Source organism: Brachyhypopomus gauderio, unplaced genomic scaffold (genome assembly GCF_052324685.1).
Source record: "Brachyhypopomus gauderio isolate BG-103 unplaced genomic scaffold, BGAUD_0.2 sc114, whole genome shotgun sequence".
In the NCBI taxonomy this organism is placed as follows: domain Eukaryota; kingdom Metazoa; phylum Chordata; class Actinopteri; order Gymnotiformes; family Hypopomidae; genus Brachyhypopomus; species Brachyhypopomus gauderio.
In genome coordinates this window covers 552,975-566,572 of record NW_027506935.1, presented here as the reverse complement: position 1 = coordinate 566,572, position 13,598 = coordinate 552,975, and the positions used below count along the sequence as shown (strand labels likewise).

Below are 13,598 nucleotides of genomic sequence, written 5' to 3'. Positions count from 1 at the left end.
CTGTTTTAAAGAAATGTATTGCCAAAGACTAAACATTAAATTTAGCTTCTCTATGATATTTTGTTTGGTGCCAAAAGTGTAGAGTAACAAACTGTCAGATTTCACATTGATTTTAAAGATTCAATTCTGTTTGGATTTATTTGTAACACTTTAACTCTTATAACACTTTTTACATTTTGTCAGTCATTTGTCATTGCCTGACACCTAACCCCCCCCCCCCCCCCCAAAAAAAATAAAATAAAATAAAATAATCATCACTTTATATAAGATGAAATGTATCCTTTATTTCTTATTGAATTTATGTTACTGTAAGTACCAGCACTGAAACTTAAATACTAGGTTAAGACATCAATATCAAGAGAAAATTTGTGGAATGTGAAAAATTCCACATTATTAGTAACATTAACAAAAATGATCAAAAATAAAAGTAATAGTCATAAAATCAGCACATTAGACACATATTGACATGTAAATTCCTGTCCTACAAAATATTTTCATTTTTAAACATATAATTATGGTATAGTTTGGCATCCAAAGAACACACACTGTTTTGAAAGTTATGTGCTCTCCACAGTTTTATCATTGTAATGACCTGTGGAAATAGACGTCTACATGTATTACTTCACTAATTTACTACGTTGTTACATTCTGTTTCAGTCTCTGCATTATATGGGTATGTGTGAAGTCCTGCTATGCTTTATTCCAGATGCAGTCCTGAATTCTGTTACAGACATTCATAAGACACCAGAAATCTTAGAACAACCTTGGCAAACACTTTTTCTCACTTCCACCTGCATTTGCCTATCAGTTTTCCCATATCTCTAGTCAGGCTTGAGCCGAGATGGTTTTGTAAAAATAAAGATAAAACGTTCATTAAAAATTCCTCCACTGCTATTTCAGTATATAGTAAACAAGCACAGAGTTGAGTCCATTATATTCAGCTCTGACAGGGCCTCCATCTTTGTAATTTCTTCCCATTCTTTAGGGATTTCACCACAGCCTTCAAATTTCCCACCATAAAACTCCTCCAGTTGTGCCCTGAAAGTGCAGATGAACCATTTCCAGTAGAGTCCCTCACTTCCATGATCTTGAATATTCCATCTGTCATATGGAGGACCAGCCTGTCTGTACTCCCTGAATGAAACCCAACTTTCAGATTTTGCTGAGAAGAATTTGTAAGAGCTTTTGACAACAGAAGTACAGAATTTTAAAAAGAACTGTTTCTCTGTGTTTATTGGGCTCTCTGGCCAGTATTCATCAGCAGGATCTGGAGACTTATTACATACATTCCCCAGTACTTGAGGACGATGCAGGTGAACAGAGTGATCACAGTCATGATCAGGGATGGTGTTGGTGCACACGGCTTTACAGAATGGACACTGCTCCCAGCATCCATTCAGCAGTTTGAACAAAATATCATCTGGCCTGCTTGTGAACCTAAAAAGCATTGGACCAGAGGTAAACTGTTCTGTATGTTTTTTACTTCCCGAGTCAATAGCTAATTTTAAACGCTCTGCAAAATGCTTATTAAAAAAATCTGGGTCCTGAAGGTCTTCCTTCTCAATATTTTTAAGATCCATCCTTGAAATGGCCATATGTCTGCTAAGTTTGCCACAGAATTCATCAAGCCATGCACTGGCATTTACATTTCCTTGTATCTCCACCAGCTTTATAGTTGCCAAGTTACTGTTAGATATGATCGGCTTAATAAACGATGACCATGCTGCCCTTACCATTCTCTCCATTTTTGTTTTATCACTTAGATACATTTCTGTGTGTTCAGTAATAAACATTTTAAGAACATTTTGTGGTTCATGAATGTACTTGACATACAAATCAAACTTCTCCTTTTCAGCTAAATATTTCAGTATATAATTTTCCAGTTTAGATCTGTTCCCAGTGAAAGCTGGCAGGTTTGACTTCAGATCACCCACAATGTCAATGCAAAGTTTCTTTGTGACTGCATCTTGCACAGCTGTTTGCAGGTAATTCACAAGATATCTAACAAAGAATGTCACTGATGTTGCTCCCTCAAAAACATGTTTAAATAGGTTGAAATATTCCTCCTTCTTGCTGTTAAAATATATTAATGGATCATGCGTTCTAATGAAATTTTCATTCAGTGTTTTGAGGTTCTTAACAGCCTTAATGCAAGCATTGACAGCTATCTGAGCTTTGATGACACCAATGAACTGAATGCCGGATGACTTCTCATATTGTTCTATCATAGAATTGATTTCTGAGACCATGTGATGAATGAAATTATCATTAATGCCAAAATTCTCTTTGTCTCTTTTGGCAAGAATTTGCTCTATGCCGTCTTGGACTCTTTGACTTGCTAATTCAAAAATCATTAATTTCTCTAAACTTCTCAAAAACCTTTTACATGAATCCTTTACAATACCATCCACATTACAGCAAGGTTCTTCTTTTATAGGAAATATTATATTCCAGAATTTCTGGAAACAAATTTCCAAGACTTTTTCAACTTCAGCTTGAATATTTCTTGGATTCTTTTGAGGTTTCTCTGCAGCCACCCTGTTTTCCCATTCTGTCCACATTGTGTTGAATTGTACATAGAGCTCTTCCTCACTAAGTTTTTCTGTCTTTATTTGAGTGGCCAAGTTTTTGCTCTTCTGGAGCAGATCAGCCTCATATTTTCTTCTTCTTTGGTCTAGTTCTAAGCGGTACGTTTTCATGTTAATCAGTTCTCTCTCAATGGCATATGTCTCTTCAATCAGTTCTGTATTCAGAGTTTCTAATCTTTTGTCAATGCTATTTCTCCACTGCACAAGAATCTCAGGGTATTTTTCTTCCCGGAAGTACTTATCAACTTCTACTTTGATATCTTGGTAGATACTGTCAAAGTCCTGTTTGAATTGCCCTGTTGGTGTGTCATGAGACTCATTGCTAATAATCTTGTAGTGCAGAGTGTTCTGTGTCTCAAGGGCATGTTTTCTCAGTTTCCATGACCATGTTCCATAGTGTTGCTCTAACTTTGAGTACACCATATATTGCAGTGCATTCTTGAAATGAAAAACAAAGTTTTCTTTCATGAGTGCGTTCCACAGATGCTGAATCCGTGTTCTCAGTTCAGAGATCAAGGGAGGCTTACAGCTGTCCTGCATTTTTGCAATGGACAGCAGCTTTGTTTTCAGCTCCTGAGCATTTTGAGTATAGGAGGGTTTTGGGGGAGCCATAGGAGGGTCTCCATCAAAATAATTCTTGAAGTAAAATACATGAGTCTCAGCATCAAACTGTATTATATCACTGAAGCCAGTGACCTCCCTATCCTCAGCCTCTGCAGCTATTTTTGACATTTCATCTAGTTTTGAAATCAGTTGTCTTCTCCCTTCTTGAGTTTTATCTTTTGCAGCAGTCTCTGTAATATTCTGCTGAACAAGAAAACAACGTGGTTTTATTTCTACTGACGCCATTCTCAAAAAGGCTTGGAAACATATGGGCAGGATGTTTTGGATTTCAGCTGTATTTTCTCCCATGACATTAATTATAGTGACGTCCCCAAGACCAACTACAAAAGTGGCCAGTTCATTATCATGAGTTAATGATGCATCAGCCTCCACAGATTGCAGGCCCTCAGTGTCCACCAGTAAGACATAATCAAAGTGTTGCTGGTCTCTAAGCTCTTCTTGTACAGGGACTAATTGCATGAAAGCCCCTTTTGTGCATCGACCAGCACTTACAGCAAACTGGAGACCAAACAAAACATTCAATAAGGTAGATTTCCCAGAACTTTGCAACCCAAGAACAGATATTACAAACACTCTTTGGTCTTTAATATTCTGAATAAGTTTGTCTAGGACAGCACTGATCCATTTCAACGGAATATGGTTAGCATCCCCATCTAACAGCTCAATGGCAAGTCCTGACATCATGATTTCAGCACCGAATTCAGGGAGCCTGTCTACCTCAAAACCACACACAGCTCTGCTTTCTTGAGAAGAGCAAACAGCTTCATATATTTGTGCAATTTCCCGCATGATGTGATGGACCTTGAAAGAAGCAGATTTGATCTTCTCAGATATTACCTTAAGGTGATGCAGTAACTGAACTTTTATATCCTCTTCTGTTGTATCTTTCCTGGTATCTGTCCATGTTGTGTGGTATTGTTCCTGAAGATCAGTCACCACACCAGTGAAGGCATCATCCAGAAATTTCCTGAGCCAGTTCAACATGGCTATTCTCTCATTAGTTTCTGTTCTGGCCAATGCATACTTACAGAACTGAGTCATAAAATTATTCAAATTCCGTGATTCTTTTTGTTGTGCTTTGCGAATTTTATTTTTCTTTGAATCAACTTCAGTGAGTTGCTGGTCAATACTCATGTCTCTTCTGCTCTGTAATTGGTGAACCTTTTTATCATATTTGCTCCACTTATTCCAGTGCTCACCCTGCAGTGGTAGGTACTCATCTTTAAGACTTATCAACTTGTCATGGCTGTTCTGTACTTCTCTGTCTATTCCCAAAATATCCATTAGATGTTTTGCTCTCTGTTGTCCAATCCATACCGCTTTACTTTCTGTGGTAGTGATGAGTCCACTCTTTATTGCTGTGTCTATGTGACTCTCTAAACTTTGCACATCATTCTGTTTGTGGAGAACACATGTAACTTTGGAGACAATTTCTCTTTTCAGTTCAGCATCATTTCTGTTCTTAGCAGCAATTCTATTGTCACTGCTTGATGTCACATGTTCCACACCACTAAACAAGAAGATCAAGGGAATCTGGGTCTCTTGTAGTCTCTTTACTGACTCCACTATCTCAGGTTCCCGTGGGTCTTCTGGAAGCAAAACAACAATGACTGAGCTTATTCTCTGTATGAACTCTAGCTGTCCTGGATGTTTGTTGGCATCTCCATGGAGGTTGATTAAAGATACACATTCCTGGAAAATACAGTCTTTGCTCCCCCCTGGACAATACCAAGAAATCTCTGCAACACCATCCAACAGTAGACGAGTTTTTGTGTTTCCATCACAGTGTCGGCTGAAATATGCTGGATGCTTATTATCATTCAGGATATAATTCATAATCTGAGATTTTGAAATTTTGGAGGTCCCAACTCTAATGAAGGACACAACTCGAACATGAGAGCTTAATATATATTCACTTACATGTTGTTCTGTTCCTGTTTGACTATTTGATGCCCATATTTTTTTAATCTGTTGAAGTGCATAAAGAGGAACCTCTATTTGTCCTGTAGAGAGATTGGGTACCAGTAGAGGAAGAGCAAACTGACATGCTGACAGCTTACTAATGAAACGCTCTCGTGCAAAATCATCAGTGCAGTGGAAAACTGCCATGTGAACATCCATAGGGTGGATGTGAGTCTTTTCATCAGCACTTTCATTTATTTCTTCTCCAAAACTGAAGAAATCATCCTCATTTGCACTTCTGATTGTGCACTCCTCCTTAGCATGTTCACAACGGACATATCTACATTTCACATCCAACATCATGAGTTTGTTAACAAAATAACGCCAAAGCTCACTGTCTGTTCTAGGTTGATTGTTGGTTAATGACAAAGAGTTTATGGAAAGAAGATCAGCCACTGTAATTTTGCGTGGATATAAGCTACAAAGGCCCAATTTAAAAAAAATAAACTGACATGCCTTTGGTAGCCCAGAATGCATATCAGGAGAACTTTGCAGTTCGTCTCCTCTTTGAGGGTCTGGGGCATTTGACCCAGTGCATTGGACGGCATTTGACATTTCGATGGTAGTGACAGTTTGCCCAATACCAACAATTCTTTTTTTCTCTAGTTTGAAGATGCTGATCTTTAAAATCCTCTGAAAGGTTTTTACTCCTATAATTGTCTAAAGAGCATTATCCTCAACTGTTGCTTTGCAAGCAAGTCATACTCTTCTACACCCAATTGCTTAAGCTGTATTATATTTGTGACACTCTTGGATTTGTGGATTTGTGACCAAAAAGAAGATTCAATTTCTGCAGGTCAATGTTCTTCCTCTACATCAGTCTGGGGTTTCATCTCTGCTTCAATCACCCTACAAATTTAAACAGTGGCTTTAAATTAATATACTGCAATTTAAATTGTGAAATAAAATACAAATGATTATTTACATTCAACCACAATTTTTTTTCTTGATTTACTGTACAATTGAATAATAAATAGCAGATATATTAATAATAAATAGTAGATAAATGAATATATTCCCAAAAAATATAAATTAAATTTCACCGCATGACATACACAAAGACTCAATACATGTAACAAGAAATAGCTATGAAAGACCAATGGTCTTTAAATAAAAAGTCAATGTCATTGTAAAGTATTCCACATTACCGTGGTCTCTGGAGTTGTGTCTACTGTTTTTCACCTCAGAACTTTTCTCCTGCATGATCTTGTAAAACTAAACACATATAGAAGAAGAGATGTTAAAGGCTCTTGGTCAGAATACTAAAATGGCCTAAGTGTACTTACGTACTTACTTATTTACTTACTTTCTATCTATCTATACACATAGAGAGAGAGAGAGAGAGTGAGACTACTTGAATTATACATTTATACGTTATATTATCTATATAAAGCTCTGAGAGTTCTCCATATAAAAATAAAACCAAAAAAAGAAAAAAAAAAGATATTCAAAAGAAAAACACCTTAATCTTTCTTTAAGCTTAAACATACTTTCTTTCTGGTGACTGTGGTCTATACTGAAACAGAGAAACCAGCATTTACATAATATGTTCATAGGGTATCATGATTATAAAACCACCTATGGTAACACATCAAGGAATGTGTTGAACATTATCAAGGAATGTTCATTAACCAAACCACCAAAGTTACAAAATCCACTTTAACAGTTTTTTTTCCTTTTACAGTTTTTGGTTTTTGGTTCTGGCAGTTTTTAGATAAACATACCTTTAATTCCTCAATTTATTCTGAGGTGTTCTGGTTAGAGCTGAGAGGGATGGAAGCAGATCCATAACTTCATGATTCATGGATGGAGATTATTGATGTTCCTTTTTCTGGGTGAAACATCACAATAAGATCTCTAAACTCTTAACACTTTATATGAAGCGTAAGCAAACCTGACACACAAGAACTGGGTGTGGCTTTAACAAGGAGAGGCAACGTCAAAAAAAGAAGACAAATCCCCAACACGATACCTAGTGTTGACCAAACTTGATACACAGGTACCAGGTGTAACTCAATGTCAGCAAATGTATGATGGGTTTACAATGTTACAAGAAGACACAATCTTAAATATAAATATTATAAAAGTGTGTCTCTGAGCTCATATTCATGCTTATCAGCAAATTAGTGATGACAATATAAAGTTATTTTCAACAACATACATTTCATCATACATCTTCCTCTCAACAACATACATTTCATAATATGTTATGTTTTAATAGCATCTCGTTATCATTTTCTTCGTGTAGCTAAACTCACTGTGGCTGCACCAGGATCTGGTGAGAGGGACTGTTTGTTTTAGATATTCATCCTATTTACACTGTAAACAAATTAACATAAAACATTTGTTGGAATACGAATTGACAGATTGGTTAAACATATTACTTCAGCTTAGTCATAATATTGAATCTAGTGCATTTTAATAACCTTTAGTCTTACTAAAACATTGGGATGAGTTGGGAGAAATTTTATATTTCCATTTTGCATGTTAAAATGCTCAAGTAGTGTTAATGGTCTACAATAGTGTCATAGTTCAAAGTTGGGGTTCAAAGACAGGACAACGTTGCAAAGAAGAGTTTATTGAATAGAAAAACCAACAAACCAAAACCAACCTAAACAGGAAGAAAACCATGTAGAAGGAATACAACAAAACTCAATAAGAACAACCAAAACAGAGAAAACCAATGCAGAAACCCTAAACACACAACTGAAGAAGGCAACCAAGGAGTCTTCACAAAGCTCCTTTCTGAACACCTGGTGCTGCATCATATGGGCAGGGCTTGGGCAGAACCCTCTCAATTCCTAAGATGGGAGAGGCGAGCTGGGTACTGTCACAGAAATGAATGCGAATACCATTTATAAAATGTTCCCATGGGTTCAAGGCAACACAAGGTCCTTTACAAATAAAACTATAAAGAATGCTGAATTTATATACAAAGTAGAGTCATATGTCTTATGTTAATCTCTCAAAATTAAGGTGATTTGTGCATCTGATTGAGGTTTATCTGCCCTGAAATCAGCTCATCAGCAGAGGAGATGAGAAGTGCAACGATAGAGTACAACTCCACATAGTCTTACTGACTGCAAACATGTCAGAATTGAAATGCTAAACCTTAATTAAAAATTGCTACATTGAAAATTGGTCTGGAAACTGATTCCAGTTATGTCCAGCATAAACGTCAAGTGCTGCTTTACCATGTTTGGTTTGAATGCTGAGGTCTACATGCTGACTTGTATCCATAGATCTTAGAGACCTCTCTTGTATTTAGTTACAACTAGATATGATATAACTAAATTGAAGACAGTATAGAAGTAAGTAAGTCCTCTGTTCTTTTTTCCTGGTTAATCCTCTTTTTGGGAAGTATAGTTAGGTGCCCATTATAGTAGTTAACCTTGCTGGAAGTAAAAGCATAGTTCATATAGGACTTCCTGGAACATCAGGCCACATCATAAAATGATGAATTAACCAATTGTTTTGGTGATTGATTTGATGAGTGAAGGTGAATTCCCAGAATTAAATTTTAATTCCTGTCTCTGAATAGGTAATCTCTTTTTAGATTCCTTAATTTAAGATGTGCACACATTTTAGAATGCTTCTCTCTGCCAAATATCTTAACTTTTGTTTTGTTTTTAATTTGTTTTTGAATTTGTTGAATTCTATCTGTTTTTGTTGTTTGAGTGTGAAATTGTAATTGAAATCATTGGCCTGCTGACCACCACCATGCAGGTTGATTGGCACTCACTGAAGACCTGCAGAATTGGAAAGTTCTGCCATTGGCACCCCCTCCTGTTCACAGATGAGAGTAAGTTCACACTGAACACACGACAGACTGAAAGAGTGTGGATATGCTGTGGTCAAAGTCACGCTGTGTGTTGGATATTAGTGTTATTTCGCCTTGATCAAGAAACACACAAAGTGAAGTTTATCTGTGGCAGCTAGGGGGTATTACCAACACCAGACCTAGGTATATGTCTGAACCTGGCACATAAGGGCCACAGACAGGGTGGCACTATGGATCTGTGAATTAATGAGGAGGAGGAGAAAATGAGGAAGGCACTTCCTGACATGGGTGTTGTCACCCTTCATTGGTTATCATTGACAAACAAGACAAAGGGACTGTTTATTTTTACTTCAGCTCTTACTAGCAGTAATTTCTCTCCAAACCTATAGAAGATGTCTCCAGAAATCTAGAACTAGACATCTAGCAGACATCCATTCTAATAAATCTCTGTCACAATTCATGTCAGTCTAAGTGGGTGTTTCTAAGGCTATGAATTGTGCAAGTGCTTTGTCCTTGTTCAGTATGTCCAAAGTATTGGTCTTGGATAATAGAAGGCTGAAGAGAATGCTAGATAGACATCAATAAAATAAGGCCAACATGTGAACATGGCATTCTCTCCTTGTCTCCAGAACTGATATGACGGCTTTCCAAGATGGTCACATAACTCCTCACAAGCAGGTCTCTGTTTGCAGCTCGGTGTTTGACTCTTCCTTTTATGGACTTACAACATCCAGCATGTTGTATTTCTCTCATATTTCTGGGACTTCGTCTGGAGTCTGTGTATCATCTGGGATTGGTGTTGATGAATGATGAATTCTGGTACTGTCTATTATATGGATTCACTCTGTATATTCTCATGTCCTGTTGATTATGTTATTGGCCAGAATTTAGATGCAGTCACTGTGAGACTATGAGGCAATTTTAGCTGTCTGGAGTCCAATGCCTGGAGTTGTGCTGTCTTCTATTCAAAAGTCCAGAAGCTATACCTGTATTAATCTTCTTAAGCAAAATCATCAGAACACTGTTCAGCTGTCTTGCTGCTGTTTCTCTGCTGTCTTCATCTGTTTGTCTGGTTGTCTGGTTCATTAGGCTCAAGGTTCAATAAGTGATTGGTTACAGTGTAAAACATGCATGGTGCTATGTCCACTCTTAGCTCCTACCTTATAGACTGGTCCATTTTTAACTCTTTCAATAACTATGTGCACCCTCTTTTCCCAGCATGCTCAAAGCTTACCTGGGCCACCTCTCTCTGACAGGGTTCAGACCAGTCTGGTGGGTGAAGAGCAACACCTATAACACCTTAGTAGTGCTACTTTTTTCCTTTTGCAGAGCACTTTTGACTATTCTCTAAAGCAATCTTGTAAACTCTGGGCATAGACTTATCTATTCTGACTCCCCTTCTCTAATGAAGCATTTGTAGTAGTTTCATTTCCAATAACTTGACATGATTACCCTGTAGCTGGCACAGTGTTCAGGAATGGGAGATTCCAGTCAACTACCACTATCACTGGAATAGAAAATTCTCTAGAGACTAAGGAACCATGGAACCATGCAATGCAACTTAACACCACTCCTTCTGAGGTGACAAAATACTCATTTGAGTTTCCTGACCATGAAATCATGAAGTGTTTTTGAAAAACCACATCACCTAAATATGGGGAGCAGTGTTCATCTCTCAGGTCTTCAGCAGCACTCTCCAAACACCTCTGCAAGAATGCTGGAGCTTTATTGAGGCCAAAACTGAGACACTCCCTGTCATAGAACTCAGACAGCAGAGATGCTTGGAGGCCTTGTAAACCAAGCCTTGATGGTAAGCATTGCCATAATCAAATTTAGAGAGTCAGTAGATCCCAGATTATCCAGCAGATGTTAGATGCAGGGAAGCAGGTGACGATCGGGAAAGGTTTTGCAGTTTAATTCTTTGATGTCCACACATGGGTATAAGCTCTTGTCCTTTTTCTGGAGATGAGTATGGTGATGTGGACTCTCTTATCCAGCCACAGTCAAACAACTTCTATGCATGCTCTTTATCCTCCCTATACAAACCATTTAGGCAATAATTCACAAGCCCGTAATAGTATTCTTTGTTCTTTTCACTCTGACTCAACACTTCCCTTAATAGACTTGACCAGTTGGAATAATTATGCCCCTTAGCAACTCTCACACACAACAAAACATTACAGACACCTCGCAAATACTTTCAGTTTGGTTCAGGTCAGTGCCCACTCCTTCAAGGATAACAACATGTGCATTCTGGAAAGAGAGGCGCTTGATTGAATGGGGACTCAGAGAAGCCATTTAAGTTCTGAGGGTGCCACACATGATCTTTTTTATAAGTTATAGTGCTTTGTAACTGATCACTGGTTCAGTTGTTATGCAGTGTTTCAGTTGTTATGCTTAAGACTATAGATTGTGGAATGGAAAGCATAACGGAAGTAGCCTAGCTGCATGATGGAAGAATGATAACAATAATGTATTGCAAAGACTAATCAGCTTAATAAATGATTAAACATGTGCATTTTGCTATATTGTGGTTTGCATTGGAGTAAAAGTTGGTAGACAAGTGCGTTCTTAAAAGGATGACAGACATAATTGTGGTGTGTGGAATATTGCAGCACACATGCTCTATATGCAGGAGCTTTTGCTAATATTCAACTTACACATAAAACACATATATGAATGGCATAAATGACAGGGCGACACACACACACATGGCGGGAGTCACAACGACTGTACAGTCACATAAACAGACACGAGGCAAGCTAAACTAAATGATACAAACAATTACATACGTATTTAATAATTGTACAACATAACCATAATGTAAAAGCTATCAATACCGGAGCCGCGGCGGGGTCTCATGGGTATTTTGCGTCGGTCCAATGGGGGACTACCCGACTTACCCATGAGCCCCCGTGGCTCCGGTATTGATCTGTATTAAGTTATGATAATGTACATAACTGTAATTGGGTCTTTACAAATAGCTGAGACTGAAGATGTCACTCGAAATGGTGATGAAACATACTTAAATAAATAAACGTGTGTCCAGATAAACTGAGTCAGTTTTGTTCGAAACCATGTTCCATGTTTGTGTGATGAGATGGCAAATGCTGTTGCCAAGCTGTTCATTCACTTACTTACTTTTTTCAGTGTGCAGTTAAATAGTGTATGCATTTATCTCAGTCATTCTATTAAGTAATGATTTAGATGAAGCACATCTATAGTTAATCAAAGGCTCCCTGTCTAAATATTAATCCTACGCATGTATGCAGAATACCCCAAATGTATTCTATATTAACTATACTTCAAACCATCCTCCATTGATCTGTACACCATGTGTGGTGGATTCATTGCCTGACGTTGTCTGTGTCAGAGTCTACAACTCTGCTACTACAGTATGGCACATGGCATTCAAGAGAGCAAAGCAACCTGAAGCTGCTGTGTGTGTGATGATGGGCAGTGTATCTGCCTCCTGCACAGCACATGTTGTGATAAGGTGTCCTTTTGGTCATTATCAAGGCAAATTTGTGGAGGCTCATTGTCTTTCCTCTGGCTCCATCTACTGGGCCAGACTGTGCATAACAGTCTTCTGTGTGTGAGCACACTTATGTGATTTATGCCAAATACAATGACTATGAAATATTTGTCCTTTAGGTAAGCATATGACATTAGCATTTGTGATTTTTTAATTATCATAACCATCATAATGTTTTTCGCATTTGTGAATTTAGCTGATGGTAAAATTTGGGTAATTTGAGAAATTAAAGTTTATGATCATAAACCGGGGTTGATGTGGACTTGGCATTAAGACTGATCTCGGAACAATCCAGAAAAAAAAATCCAGAATAAAATTATCACTCAAAACAACTGAGCTGTAGTGTTGCTCTAGGATTAATGCCCTAAAGTCTAGAAACTCTATTTGTTTGAGAACATGTGTGAGTATGAGAGTGATATTATTAGAACAGTGTGGTATGTGCATGAATATTTCATGAGCTCTGCAGATGGATGAAAATGTATGGCACTCCCAGTCTCTGATGTCATATTCTACACACACATATATGATACACCCACAGGTACAAAGTCACAAATACCCTTAGAGAGGTATTACACCCTAACGTTGATGTAATAATTTACTACCGGTGCATTATTGCAAGGCAAGAAAACATTTTTAATGACAATGCTTTGCATGTCCACTATTATACAAACACATGCACACAAATTTTCACTTCCTCCAGTAAATTGTTACTGACTTAGTATGAAACTTACAGAGAATGCATGTAAAATTCCCATGTGATGAGATACAAAGAGAACAACGTAAAATACAATAACGTGAGAACCTCAGATTAACAGATTAACTGGAATGTTTCACATAAAATTGCTAAATCTTAAAAACACATTCACACATGTAGTTAAACATGCCCACACTACTAAAACCCACTGTGCACACAACATAGTAATGAATGTCCCTACACTGCATTCTGCAGTCTGACCAATTTGTCGGTTTGCTGACTACAGAATTATCACACATGCAGTAGGGGGGTGGGGGGTAAGGGGTGGGGGGGGTAAGGGTGGAGGGGGGTGTTTCAAGGAAAAGGAAGAAGCAGAGCAAACTGGATTTAACTGGACTGTCATAAACACAGTCA

The 13,598-nt window shown here is 37.7% G+C and overlaps 2 protein-coding genes across 2 annotated transcripts; both read right to left on the bottom strand.

The window, feature by feature from the left end:
- Nucleotides 1-294: 294 nt before the first annotated feature.
- On the bottom strand, nt 295-4,449 carry LOC143497891 (interferon-induced very large GTPase 1-like). The gene has a single exon (XM_076993512.1). It carries the CDS (start codon nt 4,344-4,346, stop codon nt 897-899), a length of 3,450 nt encoding a protein of 1,149 aa, XP_076849627.1. The 5' UTR covers nt 4,347-4,449; the 3' UTR covers nt 295-896.
- Nucleotides 4,408-6,005, bottom strand: LOC143497882 (interferon-induced very large GTPase 1-like). Its single transcript, XM_076993499.1, has 2 exons — nt 4,538-6,005; nt 4,408-4,412 (listed from the first exon to the last, which is right to left on the bottom strand). The coding sequence occupies exons 1-2, from the start codon at nt 5,727-5,729 to the stop codon at nt 4,408-4,410; spliced, it is 1,197 nt and encodes a 398-aa protein (XP_076849614.1). The 5' UTR covers nt 5,730-6,005.
- Between the last annotated feature and the right edge of the window lie 7,593 nt (nt 6,006-13,598).